This window comes from Oryzias latipes, chromosome 4, assembly GCF_002234675.1.
Source record: "Oryzias latipes chromosome 4, ASM223467v1".
NCBI classification, from domain to species: Eukaryota; Metazoa; Chordata; class Actinopteri; order Beloniformes; family Adrianichthyidae; genus Oryzias; species Oryzias latipes.
Genome location: NC_019862.2, coordinates 421104 through 435960, shown reverse-complemented (window position 1 = coordinate 435960; position 14857 = coordinate 421104). Strand labels below are relative to the sequence as shown.

General features: G+C 40.3%; 1 protein-coding gene across 4 annotated transcripts in view; it reads left to right on the top strand.

Annotated features, from left to right (window-relative positions):
- kit (KIT proto-oncogene receptor tyrosine kinase) overlaps positions 1-14589 on the top strand; it is a 30910-nt gene extending 16321 nt beyond the window's left edge. For all 4 annotated transcript variants that reach the window (XM_004067588.4, XM_011494612.3, XM_011494610.3 and 1 more), the window contains exons 18-21: positions 4326-4437; positions 6526-6625; positions 6867-6972; positions 13350-14589. In XM_004067588.4, the coding sequence (XP_004067636.1) occupies positions 4326-4437; positions 6526-6625; positions 6867-6972; positions 13350-13532 (501 nt within the window). In that variant the 3' untranslated portion in view covers positions 13533-14589. The remainder of the gene's footprint in view (positions 1-4325; positions 4438-6525; positions 6626-6866; positions 6973-13349) is intronic.
- The last annotated feature ends 268 nt before the right edge of the window (positions 14590-14857 follow it).

Sequence of the window (14857 nt, the reverse complement as noted above, 5' to 3'; positions counted from 1 at the left end):
TACCAGATCCAATTCTTTTAGATTTTACATTGTACAAAAAAGGAAAAGTCTTTCCAAAAAGTTGCTGTTTAGGGGCGTTTCCAGAATAGATATATGGTTAATTCAGTGTCTAATTTACAAAAGGAGCAGTTTCTATCATTGTCTATGTGTAGTGAGGATTTGGCTGGGTAGCATCTGTGAAGACGTTTAAAGCAATCGTCCAAAGTTTATTTGAAATAAAATATTTGGAGGACAAAGTCCAAACTTTCTTCTACTCAATGTCTGGGGTAAATTTTCTCCAGTAGTGGGTCACATAGGGAACAACTGCAATATCTTTCTGAAACAGGGATCTTACTGTTAAAGGTATCGTAGTAAAGCAGGTCTTGCCAATATTAGTTTTGAAGAAAGAAACGCAACGTGAAGGTAATGGGTGTACAAGACCTTTAAATAACGTTATAATGCCTTCAGGAATAGCATCCATGACTATTACAAATTCTTTGGGGGTAACTGGAATATTATAAGCAGTTAAAAATTGGTTTTAGGACATTAAACACCCCTTTGAGTCAAACAGTTGATTTAAATCAGAGTTTACAGTAAGAAAAGAATAAAGCTTTATTTTTGTATAAAATATTACTGTCATTCCAGATATGAAAGTTGTAAGGAGAAACTGAATGTTTATAGATTAGGGACAAAGCCAGAAGCATTTGCTTTAAAAAATGTGCTTCTTTAATGGGCAACCCTTGAATGTTATATTTAGATTGGAGAAGAAAAGGGAGGCCACCAAGTTTTCAAACGAAATAGTTTGGAATAACATTCCAAAAATTTAAATTCCATCTTACCTCTTTGTTTTTAGAAATAGTAATTCTACGGTAAGTTATTTGTGATTTTACAGGTGTTCCATGCAAAATTGAGTGAGTGCATGCTGGAATAGGTAAAAGTTCACATTTATTTGTATTAAGTGTAAGACTGGAAGCTTCTGAAAACTTTTGAATAAGCTTGATTGTAACGGAAAACTGATCTGAATTTTTTTAGGAAAAAAGTGGTTTCGTCAGCAACTGATATACCGTGTGCGCTATTTTCCTGGATGAAGGCTGCAAAGAGCTGTGCAGGAATAAATAAGGGCTCACTGGACAGCCTTAGTGTACACCCCTACCCACCTGAACTCTTGGAGGTGTACAATATTTAAGTTTGATTGTGCTGTTAGAATTATTGTAAAAAGTTTTAATAGCTTTCATAAAAAATGGTCCGACAAATGAATTCATGTTCTAGGCAATCAAAGGCCTAGATCAGGGGTCGGGAACCTTTTTGGCCAAGAGAGCCATAAATGCCACATATTTTGAAATGTAATTTCGAAAGAGCCATACAATAATGTAGTGTCCCTTCCCCACACTGACGCACGGAGACTTAACCTCTTTTAAGGTTCTTTATTCTGGTTACTGCAGACCGCAACAAACGCCGTTCAATTAATTCAGCAACTCCTGAATCTCTCCCGCCGAGACGAGAGCGCTTCTCCCAACTTTATATTCCCCCCTCCCGCTCCAGCCCTCCCATTTCCCTTATTCGGCCCATAGCTGAACCCCATTGGTCCAAACTACCTAACAACAGGCTGAGCGACAGAACTGAGGGCCAATCAGATCTCTGCTTGACGCGCTCAATGAACTCCAGAACTTTTAACCTGGCCCAACAGCCATCCAACTCAGTCCGCGACAATTTGTTTAAAACTAAATATACAAGTGAATGTGTGCATTTGATTTAATTTCAACATTTTTAAAGTACAATAAGTCTGTGGATTCTTTTTAATAACATTGTTATGCTGTTGCTAATAAATGATGGGTATTTCTCGTGGTGGTTTTGCTGATGGTCTAGTCCGGTTGATACGTGGTGAGTTTCTGCTTCATGCAGGCATTGAGACTTTAAACGTGATCTTAGGTCTGAATGTTCTGTAGATGTGAGACAGACATGGAACCAAACACACACTCACACGCTGCAGTGAGTGACAGGCAGCGGGTTTTACGTTTTTACAATCCCTGCGCGATTCACCTGCTGTCCCCACAACCCCTCACCCCCACCCTCTGCTTTCTCCCCCCCACATCCCGTCCCCGCATCTGCGCGCTCTTTCTCAGAGACAGGAGCGAGTAGTTTTATGCACGTCAATTCACAAGTTTCCAGCTGGTACAAACTCTGTGAAATAATAGATAATAGTAAACTGATAGCGCTGGCGCAGATTTCTCTCTCTAAGCACCGCTACTACTGCGCGCCTCTGGCATCGCATCGCGCCCGAGAAGGACTGGTCTAATGAAAAAAAAAACTATAATTAAAGATTTGTCTGCGAGCCACATGTGACCATCAAAAGAGCCATATATGGCTCGCGAGCCATAGGTTCCCGACCCCTGGCCTAGATTGTGATAAAAGTCCCAAAACAGACTCAAACTTTTTTCATTTATTTTTTCTAATTTATCTAATAAATCCAAAATTAATCTGAAGTTATTAGTAATGTGCCTATTAGACATGAATCCTGATTGGGATTCGTCTATAATAGATGTTAAGTTTTGTTTCATTTGTTTGGCTGAAATCAAAGCTAATATTTCATAGTTTTTGTTAAGTAACGAGATAGGTCTCCAGTTATCAATTTGTAGTTTATTCTCATTAGGTTTGGGTATTAGCAATATAATACGTTGTGTCAGAGTAGGAGGTAGTTTTCCCAGACTAATACTTTCAGTGAGCGTCTCGAGGAAAAAAGGACTAAGTTCTTTTGAAACGTTCTTTATAAAATTCACTTGACAATCGATCATTACCAGGAGATTTGTTCTTTTTTAGATTTATTATAGCATCTTGTACTTCCTCTAAGGATATGCTAGCATCGTAAAGTTTTTTATGTGTTTCACTGATAATCTTACAATGTTTAATAGAATCTAGCAGCTCACATGTTTTAATATCAGAATAATTGGTAAGTAAAGTTTGTTATAAAAGTCAGAGCAAAAAGAGCCAAGAATTTTATGATCAGTTTCAATTTTGTTGTTTATTTGAAGAGAATTTAGAGTTATTGCTGAAATTAGAATTTTTGTAATCCAAAAAAATAGGAAGAACATATTTCCCCTCCTCCCATCCACTTTGCTTTACATCTAACAAATGCACCTTGTGTTTTCCTTTTATACATTTCCTTTAGTTTGTTCTGATATTCACCAAGTTCTATCAGCTCATTTTCAGTGATGTTCTCTCTGCTGTTATAAGCCAAGGATGCAGTTTTAGAGCAAAGTCTGTTTTCCTCTTGCCTTCTAAGTTTTGCTAAATTACTACTATAAGAGCTCATAAATTTCCCAATAACAATTTTGAACAATTCCCAGTTAGGACTGAATATTTGTGATATAGTAGCTTCTTCCCAGTGGGATTTAATTATTTTTCTTATCATTTCTATAACAGTGTAATGGGACAGAAAACTGTTATTTACTTTCCAGCAAACAGCCCTGGGAATGTTGGACATTGGGAGGAGTGTTAACTTTAGGGTGACTTTCTGATGGTCTGAAAAAGGAGCATCAACATTAGTGACATTCAATTTTTTAATGTGAGAAATCCAAGATTGTTTAGAATAATCTTTGGTGTGCCAAGTACGTAAATGATTTTAACGAAGGCAAGTTCGCTTCAAAAACATCCCCATTTTTATTGAATTAATGAGGCAAGAGAGTTTAACAACAATGCCTTCATGATTGTCGATCTCAGGAGCTTAACCTCTTTTCAGTAGTGGAGACTGGAGTGAAGTATCAGGAAGAGGGGACAGAGTGAAGTCGTCCGTTGTAGCCGTTTGGTTAGCATAGTTGTTGTACAGCCTTTTGTGGGCAGGTATTCTCCTCTTTGCTTTTATTTTTGGGTGTCAGCAAGATGAACATATAGACTGTTGTTATCACAGTATTAAACATTTTGGCTTTAACAAGGTTTTATTTTTAAGTGGAGCTTGAGCGGTAATGTCTTACCGAGACCCCCCCCAACAAAGACACTCATGGCTCTGTATGCTTTGAAGATGCATCACAATGAAGAGAAGCAGAGAGCTTGTAATTTTAAGATTAATTTTTTATACATGTCCTCCATCCTTGAGAAAAAGGCCAGAAGAACATGTTCAAACACTAAAAACACAGTTTTCATCAGAGTGAATCTTTAATATTTCCTAAGGTAGGTGCTGTAGCTAACCTCTTATCTATAAACAGGTGTGTTTGTGTGACCCCTTCTCAGTCACAGGTTGTTTTTACTGAACACACGCATATATCAACCTAATTTTAGTGCAGTCTTTACGCCTAACCCTTTTTTCCAAATAACGCTATGGATATCTATAAAGTATTTATTGATTTTTACAGGCCCGTCTTCCAGTGAAATGGATGTCCCCAGAAAGTATCTTTGAGTGTGTGTACACATTCGAGAGTGACGTGTGGTCCTATGGGATCCTGCTCTGGGAAATCTTCTCTCTTGGTATGTTTCTCACCACCAGCTAAATTTCATTATGTGTGTGTGTGTGTGTGTGTGTGTGTGTGTGTGTGTGTGTGTGTGTGTGTGTGTGTGTGTGTGTGTGTGTGTGTGTGCGTGTGTGTGTGTATGTGTGTAAGGTTGTGTGTACAGTCAAGTGTCCACCCCAGTGTCTTTTCATCTAAAGAAAAACAAAAATCCTTTTTAGTATTGTAACCAACTATAACAACTTCAGGTGAAGCATATTAAAGATAATTCTTCTCCAAAATATTGAACAGACATGCCATTAAAGTAAAAACACCCAACTGTAAGCACCTCCTGACTCCCTCGATGATTTTAGAAGTCAAATGCTGCAAATGAACCACCCTTGATGATTTGTTTTTTGTTGATTTTTTGGTTTGAGACATCCAGATATTTTATTGTTGCTAACATTACTATAGTTCCTTGTACCCCCTCCGTCCCCACCAACAGATATCTGTCTGTTTATACAGGCATACAGACATTATTTTTGGTAAATTATGTCTACAGAAACAGTCAATGTTGTCACTGAGCTGATTTTTCAGCACTGTGAGTCTTAGCAGCATATAAGATCACCTGAACCCGAACTTCCCTAAAAACGAATTACAATGCCTTTGGGTCCATGGGATTCAAAGGCTGGATCCCAACGTACCTCTGCTGGAGACGAGGTCCAGAGTGACCTGCTCTGCCACAGCAGATGATTGGCTTTACTGAGTGTGCTCCTGCTGGAGCTCTGTTCCTCGTGGATTTCCAGTCATTTATCTCTGCGGTCTGCCCTTCTCGCGTGCTCGGAACAGCAAATATCACACTTATATTAGCCCATTTTAAAAACGTGGTTCAGAAGGCTTGGAAGGATCCAGGGCAAATTAGATTACAGTTGCTCGGTTTGGAATTTATTGGATCACACCAAAATTATAGTTTCCGGTTTTTTTAATGTCTCTCCATAATTCTTTGTTAATTAAGATAAGTTGAGTAAGAATCTTATTATTAAACTAAATTAAAACTAAATTGCAAAACCAAAAGTAATGTCATCAGTATAACAGCTGCAACAAACTAGCTTAACCCTGGATTAAAGATAAGGAAATCAATAGTTTTAAAATAGTTGTTTTTAGCTCAGAAAAAGATCTAATGATTGGAAGACCAGCAGCTTGATCATCAGTTATCAAATTCTATATACTGCACGTGTTTTGTTGTTCAGCCAGAATCTAAAAATGAATTCCTGCACAAGTGGCTGCAAGTACAAGAACAAAGGTCTCTCTGTCCAGGATGTTTCATACTGTGAATAAAGCTTGATCACAGAACTCCTGGAGAGTCCTCAAAAAGCCCAACAACTGCAGCACATGTTAGGAAAGCAAAACAGCTAAAATCAACAATACAGCAACAGCACAGCAGCAAGAGACTGTATGACTATTTCTGAGTTCCCTGAAGAGGAGAACCGCGTGTTTTGAAGCAGAGGAGGAAGATCTGTTAATGCATTACTGAGGAAATGAAGGTGAGGGGAGGTCAGCTGGATGTTGGTCAGATCATGACATGCAATATGTTTTCAGGATAAACTCCACTTTTCAGATTTACCAGGTTAACCAGAACCACTACAAATGTTTGAAAAGTCATACACAACAAAGGACTTTGTAAAGTAACAGGACATTATATTTAGTGAAGTAAATAGCAGAGTAAACATTGCTGTATGTAATATTACTAAGAGCTGCATTCCCAGAAATCGGAACCTGTCTCGCTGCAATACATGCAGACTCTCCAAATCTCAAAGTACTGAAACTGTGAGGAAGAAAGAAACTCAGGACAAAATGTCCTTCTGTGATTTTAAACAGCCTTACTGGAAATGAGTGCATCCACCTGAAGGTATGCTGTGAGCTGCAAGTTACACTGTTGGGAATGCTGCAAGGATTTTTTTTTTATTGGCTAATACTAAGACCAGTCAGGATTAGATGGTTTTGGGATTTCTTTCCCAACAAAAGAGGAAAAACCCTAAAATGAAATGAGAGGAATCTTACTCCTGCCCAAAATTGTATGTGTGCTTTGCAGAAAAACACGATATAACCTCATATATGTTGAACACAGGAAACAGCCCGTACCCTGGTATGCCGGTGGATGCCAAGTTCTACAAACAGATAAAAGAAGGTTACAGAATGGGGGCTCCAGAGTTTGCACCCAGTGAAATGTGAGTATTTGTTGATGTGACACGTAATTGCCTAAAAATATTTAAAGTTCTTGGATCAGTGAAGGTGGATAATGGCCTGGTGACTGCATTGTGGGGGATTTAACCCTCTTTATTCTCTGACATTTGGCCTCTGCAAACAAAACCTTCAAAATGAAAAAAAGTTCAGATTCTTCGTTGGGGGAATGTTGGACATAAAAAATAATTTGGTGACATATATGTGTTTGTGTCGGTTCCTTTGTAGGTATGAGGTCATGAGCTCCTGCTGGAAGGCTGAGCCCTTCAACAGACCCCCCTTCAAAAAGATCGTGGAGAGCATTGAGCAACAGCTGTCAGACTCCACCAAGCATGTAGGTGGCACTGCTTTGATGAGGGTTTTTCAAAGCTTCATGTCTGAGCCGTGAACATGACAGAGACATGAAAAATGTGATAAAATGACTAACAAAGGAAAGTCACAAAATATCCTGATTTTCTAACCCTGAGAGAAAAACCTGTTATCTGAATTTTGCTTTTTTATAACTCTAGTATTGTGCCAAAGGGGTCACATTTCCAACCCATTCTGACCCCTTTTGTAAATCTAAGCTGTAAATCAAAAGAGCCCCACCGTTTCATTGGTCTCAATTTGTTGCTACTTTTACTGTCAGTCAAAATCTTTGTCAGCAATCTCGACTGTTTTCCCAGCAGCTTAGTTTCGTTATGAGAACAACCAGCCATCACTGTCTCTGTCATTCACATACACACAACAGAAGCAGCTCATTACAGTGCTTAAACGTAACAAGTGAAAACTATGAAATTATCTTAGCAGAATCTATAAAATATTTTGTAGATGTGGTTCAAACTTAGAAGAAGCTAAACAATTCATATGATTAAAAATGATTACTGTCATTTTTAACAAAGTCTGAAAGGTGAATATGAATGAATAAATCAATTTAATTAAAGAGAAAATAAGCTCCAGTTAAATAAAAGTCCCAAAGATTGTAGTGGCAGTCACTGATCATTGAGTAAAATCCACTGTTGTAGGCTTTAGTCACAACGTAACCCTTGTTCTATCCTAGGCACTTTAACATTAGGAGTTGGGTCATCTAGACCCACTAGACAGAGCTCTGAACCTTTTTTCTTCAATGATTTGTGATCTTCACTGGTGTCAATGGATTACATGAAATCTTTCCACCTTTATCCACCTTTGTCATGGTAGGGAGAACACGTCAATGTAAGGGTGGGGTCATCCAAGATAGCACAAGGGTTAAGGGTGGAGACAGGCTGTCTGTGGGTGAAAAAGGGTCAAACTTGTGCAGGAAATATCAGTCACAAAGGTCTTGGTGAGCCTGTAGAGAGAAAATGTTCTTGCACATTTTTCTATGGGCATGCTGCAGGCGACAGATCGATGTGAACACTTAAATAACACGCAAGGGTAAATACGAGTTTTATAGTTGAGATTAGGCGCATCATACAGATTTTTTTGACCCTGCGGACAGTGCAAATGTGCAGCCTTACTGTAAGAAATTAGGAAAGACAGAGGAGCGGCTGCATTTTGAAGGGAACACAGATGTGTCTTGCAGTTCCCTTGATGCTCCTACGGCCAACTCATAGGACGTCATTAAAATAGAACATACCATTGTCGTGTGTGTGGTAAGTGTATCGTGAAGCACTAGGAAGGATAATGTAAATTACACACACTTATTCAAGATTCAAGATTCAAGAACAACTTTATTAATCCCCGAAGGGAAATTTAGTTAACGTAAAGTTTTTATAGTTTTTAAAGTTTTTATGACGTGAAGGTGATGCCAGCTCACAAATTCTGCGTGCTCAGAAAAATTGAAAACCAGGAACTTTTGCTGAACCAGTAAAAAAAAAGGTTTTCTCGTCATTATCTCTTTTCAAATCAAACACTTACTGTATTTTCATGATCATAGGGCACACTGGGTTATAGGGCGCAGTCTCAGTTATGGGTGATTTTTCAGTATTTAACACAGACAAAAGGTGCACTGGGTGTAAGGGCGCGGGCACGTTAACACATATTGGTAAAACATGCATGCTAGTGTTGAACCTTTCATGCGATGACGTTTCTGACCATGTTTAGACGACGCAGGGAGATCCTCACCAGGGTTGAAGGCGGATCTTTCTTTCGGGGTTCACTGCCCCGTTCTGACCCTCAGAGCCTCCAGAGCTGGTTAATAAAAGAACCAGTCTCTGTTCTTTTAGAGGAAACCTTTTTTTTTACAGTTCTCCGTGACTGAGTAACACAAACTGAATGTGCCCTTACACACTGACTTGCGCTGAGCGCTCTGCCCCCCTCCCTCCTTCCTACACATGCGCGAGCACGGACGCACCCGCTTCAGCAAACTCCCTAAAAAAGGGAGCAGGAGCAAAGAGAGTTGGTTGTGATTTATTTTTTATTATTTCAGTCATTAATCGGTTTTCAAAAATCCATCAAAGTCCTCATCTTCAGTATCTAAAATGAACAGCAGGGCTAAATTTCTATTCTCTTTCATCATTGCTGTGCGGCTCGTCATGAGTGATGCTTTTAATTAATGATTTTACGAAAGCTCGAAAAGCAGTGCAAGCAGACAAGTTAGCCCAAGCTAACTTGTCCCCCCCAGACGACTGGTTCTAAATGCAGCAGGTTTATTAGCTCAGCTAAAAGTCCACAAAGCTAAATCAGGGTCAGGCAGGCAGGAGTCAATAACAGGCATAAGATCATCAGAGGAGAGACAGGGTAGTCAGGATCCAGGCTAGAGTCGGGGCAGGCAGCAGGCAAACAGAGTCAGAAACAGGGTCAGGAGACAGAAGATCAGGTCCAAATATAACACTTGGTAAGGAATGCAGAATGGCACAAACAAGACTTCACACTGAGCGAATTTCATTGCAGATCTTAAGTATGATGTGGTTGATGAATGAATGAAAGACAGGTGTGCGGCATCCAGGAAGTGTGCCGTGGGGTTGGTGGGAGCTGTAGCGTGGTTAGAACTCTGGAGACAGTTCCCACAGGTGACCAAAGGGGGAGACAGAGTTCAGACTCCTGACAGCATTGCTTCACATTTCAGACCTGTAGGCACATCAACCTCTGCTGGAACTTCTGTAAGAAGTTGTTCAAAGGATAAATGTCATTCATGTTGCCAATCAAAAGATGAATAAGCTACTCTGTTCATATTTTTGTAAATCTGACTGATGACGTCAGTGCCTGACCAGCCACATCACTGGCTCAGATCCTCACCTGGGATAAGGATGGGACTCAAGCTTTGACTAACGGACTCGAGCAAACTTAACGGGAAAAGTAGAATGGCTAGTTTTCGGTTGATTCCTTGAAATCCAGTAAACATTATACAAAATTCAACAATACTGGTTTTCTAATTTTACTGTGTGATGTGGTATTGTGTAGCATGCGTGTGTGGGTGTGTATATATGCCTGTATTTTTGGTGTTTCACCTGTCATCATCCTCACCTGCCATCATGAGATGTATGCTTATGATAAAAATATTTGTCCACTATAAATGCAATTTATATGATTCTAATTGATTTAATCATGTATATATTCAAAATCTCTGTATTCTGCACATTTCCTGTTCAATTACAGTGTGAACGAACTAACACTTTGTCCACAACTCTACAAATGAATATTAACACAAATTTTGTTTTACATTTAAGATTTCTATTTTGAATCCTACTTTTCTTTTTCCTGAAAAAAGAATTGTCAGTGTTAACTTACTGTCAAATACATATGTATCTAGATATATGCAGATATATATCTCTGGGTCGAGAAATGCAGTCGGATGGTGACAAAGAGAGGCAAGGTAGTCCACACATCAGGAGTCTCACTCCCAGAAGGAACAATGGCAGGCATTGAAGACAGTTACAAGTACCTTGGAAGCCTGAGTCTTTTGCAAGTCCTGAGAAGCCAGCTCAACGGCAAGATGAAAACCCAGGCAATATATGCACTGCCAGTTATCAGATAACCTGCAAGAATAATAACTGAAAGTGTGCTCAGTGAATGTCAATGGCCTCATGGGAGGACAAACCCCTGCGTGGGATGTACCACCGGACCAGAACTGAAGTGGCTGATATCAAGAAGTCCGACCCATGGCTAGAAAGGGCTGGTCTACAGGACAGCACTGAAGCGCTCATCTTGGCAGCTCAGGAACAAGCCCTGAGCACCAGAGCGATAGAGGCTCAGATCTACCACACCAGACAAGACCCAAGGTGTAGATCTACCACACCAGACAAGACCCAAGGTGTAGGCTGTGCAAAGAGGCGCCTGAAACAATCCAGCACATAACTGCAGGGTGTAAGATGCTGGCAGGGAAAGCATACATGGAGCGCCACAATCAAGTGGCTGGAATAATATACAGGAACATGTGTGCAGAATATGGACTGGAAACCCCAAGGTCAAAATGGGAAACACCTCCAAAGGTGGTAGAGAATAAGAGGGTAAAGATCCTGTGGGACTTCCAGATCCAGACTGATAGGATGGTAATGGAGAACCAACCAGACATTGTAGTGGTGGATAAAGAACAGAGGAAAGCCGTTGTGGTGGATGTGGCAGTGCCAAGTGATGGGAACATCAGGAAGAAGGAACTTGAGAAACTGGAGAAATACCAGGGACTCAGAGAAGAACTGGAGAAAGCATGGAAAGTGAAGGTGACAGTGGTGCCTGTGGTAATTGGAGCACTGGGGGCAGTAACCCCCAAGCTGGAGGAGTGGCTACAACAGATACCTGGAAAGACCTCAGACCCCTCAGTCCAGAAAAGCACAGTGCTAGGAACAACCAAGATACTGCGCAGGACCCTCAAGCTCCCAGGCCTCTGGTAGAGGACCCGAGCTTGTGTGGTGTGTGAGAGACCACCCGCGGAGGGTGAGAGGGGCGTTTTTTTATATAGATACACAGTACAGACCAGATTACACAGCTATCTATCTATCTATCTATCTATCTATCTATCTATCTATCTATCTATCTATCTATCTATCTATCTATCTATCTATCTATCTATCTATCTATCTATCTATCTATCTATCTATCTATCTATCTATCTATCTATCTATCTATCTATCTATCTATCTATCTATCTATCTATCTATCTATCTATCTATCTATCTATCCATCCCACCTCACAGGTGTGCCATATCAAGATGCTGATTAGACAGCATGATTATTGCACAGGTGTGCCTTAGACTGGCCACAAGAAAAGGCCACTCTGAAATCTTCAGTTTTGTTTTATTGAGGGGGTCAGGGGACTCAGACAACCAGTCAGTATCTGGTGTGACCACCATTTGCCTCATGAAGTGCGACACATCTCCTTCGTATAGAGTTGATCAGGTTGTCTATTGTGGCCTGTGGAATGTTGGTCCACTCTTCTTCAATGGCTGTGCGAAGTTGCTGGATATTGGCAGGAACTGGAACACACTGTCGTATACGCCGATCCAGAGCATCCCAGACATGCTCATATTGGTTTTATATGGTTGTAACATATACATATACATAAAGAGTCAGTTCCTCTACAGCCACAAACTTAACAGCACATCACTGGTCTGTAGTGAGGGGATTTAGTATCCAGACTTAATCCGGATTTTCTTTCATCCCCAGGTTACCACATTTGCAATGGTGGTAAACTGTTTGCTTTTTTAATGGAGAAATCTTTTTGGATATTTGAAGTGGGGATGCATGAGCTGAGAGGCAATTTACCTAATATGCTTGCACAATTTTGAAAAATAAAAACAGTTCCTAAAAGCACACATGGTATATGTAAAATATACTACTCTGTTTTTGAAAATTACATGAAAGGACTTTACACATTGAATGGTAGGTCTTGGACTCGACTTGAGACTTGTTCTTGACTTGTCACTCGACTTGGGACTTGGGACTGCTTTTGACTTGGGATTGACTCTGAATTGAAGACAAAGATTTGAGACTTGGGCTACGTTCACACTGCAGGTCTCAATGCTCAATTCCAATTTTTTGAAAAATCAGATTTTTTTGCAAGGCCGTTCACATTTCCAATTAAATGCGAACTTTTGTGATCTCCTGTGTGACCGTGAAATGACCCAGAATTGACCCGCATGCGCAGAATAGTACTCAACGGTGAACGACGTCACTCGTTGTTTGCGGAAGTAGCTAACGTTAACAATGGATGTCAACAACAGTGTCAAAGCGGAGCTCTTTTTGCATTATTACATTTATTTTCACAAATGAGCCAGCACAATTACAATCTTCTCATTTTAAGAAGGTATTGGAGCCAAGATCGTCTGTACCCACTGTTGTGGAATAGAGATGTTTATGTGTTGGGGCCGAGCGCGCGTGTGTGTAAGAGAGGAGAGAGCGCGTGCAGCAGCGAGGTAGAGAATGGGAGGGGGGGGGCAGTGTGGGCGCATTCATGTTGTGTGTTATGGAGAAAGGTGAACGGTAATAAAAGAAGGCTTCCCCCTGAATAAATGCTAGGGACTCTTTTTTAACCTGCTCTGGAGAATCCTGGAGAATCTAAAGGCAGAACGGGGAAGTGAAGGCCGCAGTCGCGAACTGGCAGCGATGCCTCTGTCAGTCTGCCCCAGGGCAGCTGTGGCTAGTTACCATCACCAAGAATGAATGAATAATGGACACATTGTAAGGACTTTGAGCGTCTGGAAAAGTGCATATAAATCCAATCCATAATTTTTTTTTACTTAATATTTTTGTTATTACTACTCTTGTTAAATAATTTAACAGCTCCCTATGACATTTCTCTTTTTTATCTTTTAGATTTATCTGAACTTCAACTCAAGGCTCCCTGTGATGTTTGGAGCCAGGAAGGAGCCCAGTTCTCAGAGCCCAGCATTTCAAAGTCTAAATTCAGTCAGAAATCACAACAATCCAACACAGCCCTTACTGCTCCAGCATGAGGTTTTCTTGGAAAGAACAGCCCTGGAAGCTCAGTGGGTGTAGGGACCCACCCAGCATGGTTGACTGTCTCGCAAAGTGCCTGTAATGTTCTGCCACAAACCGCTCAACCACTACAGGAATCCAACACTCTAATATAAGGAACAGGGGTCTTCTGTCATCGATGTAAGGCTGTGACTTGACAGGAAGATTATGAAGGACAAACAAACGAAGAGTTTTTTCTCTCTTTCTGCTGAACACACGAACAACACTCATCACCCTGCTCCTTATAGAGAATGGTCAAGACACCAAGGAGGGTGGAGGCTGTACTACATTTATTTATCACTGTCAAAGTATATTGTTACGCTTTTTTTTCCCCCTTTTTCTCCAGTCACATGTTCCCAAATTTTTCATAAAGATGTTTTTTGGCAGTCCGTCTGCAACAGAGTTTTTTTTTTGTTTTCTTTTCTTTTCTTTATACGTTTTGTTTTTGGTTATTTTTTGCTTTTGTTCTATCATGGGAACCTAAGTAGCATTTTCAGTTTGACTGGTTGTTGGAGGAGGGGGGGGGGGGCACTTGAGGCACTTGAACTTTACATTATCTCACCACGTAGTGCACCTTTTTATTTCATTTTTCTCTTTTGTTTTTCCATGATAGCGGTATTATTTCCAGAGGTTCAGACCAGTGCTGTGTGTAGTGGATTCTGTTTTGGGGGCCAATTTACATTGTTGTATGGAACTACTAATGCATAAGCTATTAGACAGCACGGTCAATCACTGGTCTGTACGTGCTTCAATTTGATTTTTTTATGTTGAGTGTCACTTACTAGAGAGCAAATAGGTGTCTGGACCTAGTTAACAGACATTCTCACTCTACACAAATACTCAGAAAGTATCCATTACTGTATGGTACGCTAGCTTTCATTTATATGTACTTATATCCCACCCATCTTTAACAACTAAACGTCACAACAAAAAGGTTTAAAAATCCCAATTGGAAAACTATTCCAGCTTTTAAAATGTTGTTTCTCTGAGAACTATTGGAACTGGATAAAAATCTATCACATTTATTCCTTGTGGAAAAAAATAACGCTGATAGAAAAGTCTTGAGTGATTACATTCAGGAAAGAGACCCAAAGATAATGTGACTAGACTGTAAATTTTCCATAAGTCTTGAAAAAGTTAATGTTGCCAGGTAGGGAGGGCTGGTGAGCATGAAGGACCCAAATTACAGAAACGGAGGGCACACGGTTCCAGGGCAAGGGGTTTATTCTTAACCAAAGGCGCTGCAGAGCAGGGTATCAAAACCAAAACTGACTGTGGCCTAAACATGGAAACATGGCAACAGGGAGCCAGGGAAGAGACGTTAATGGACCAGCACAAGAGGAAGG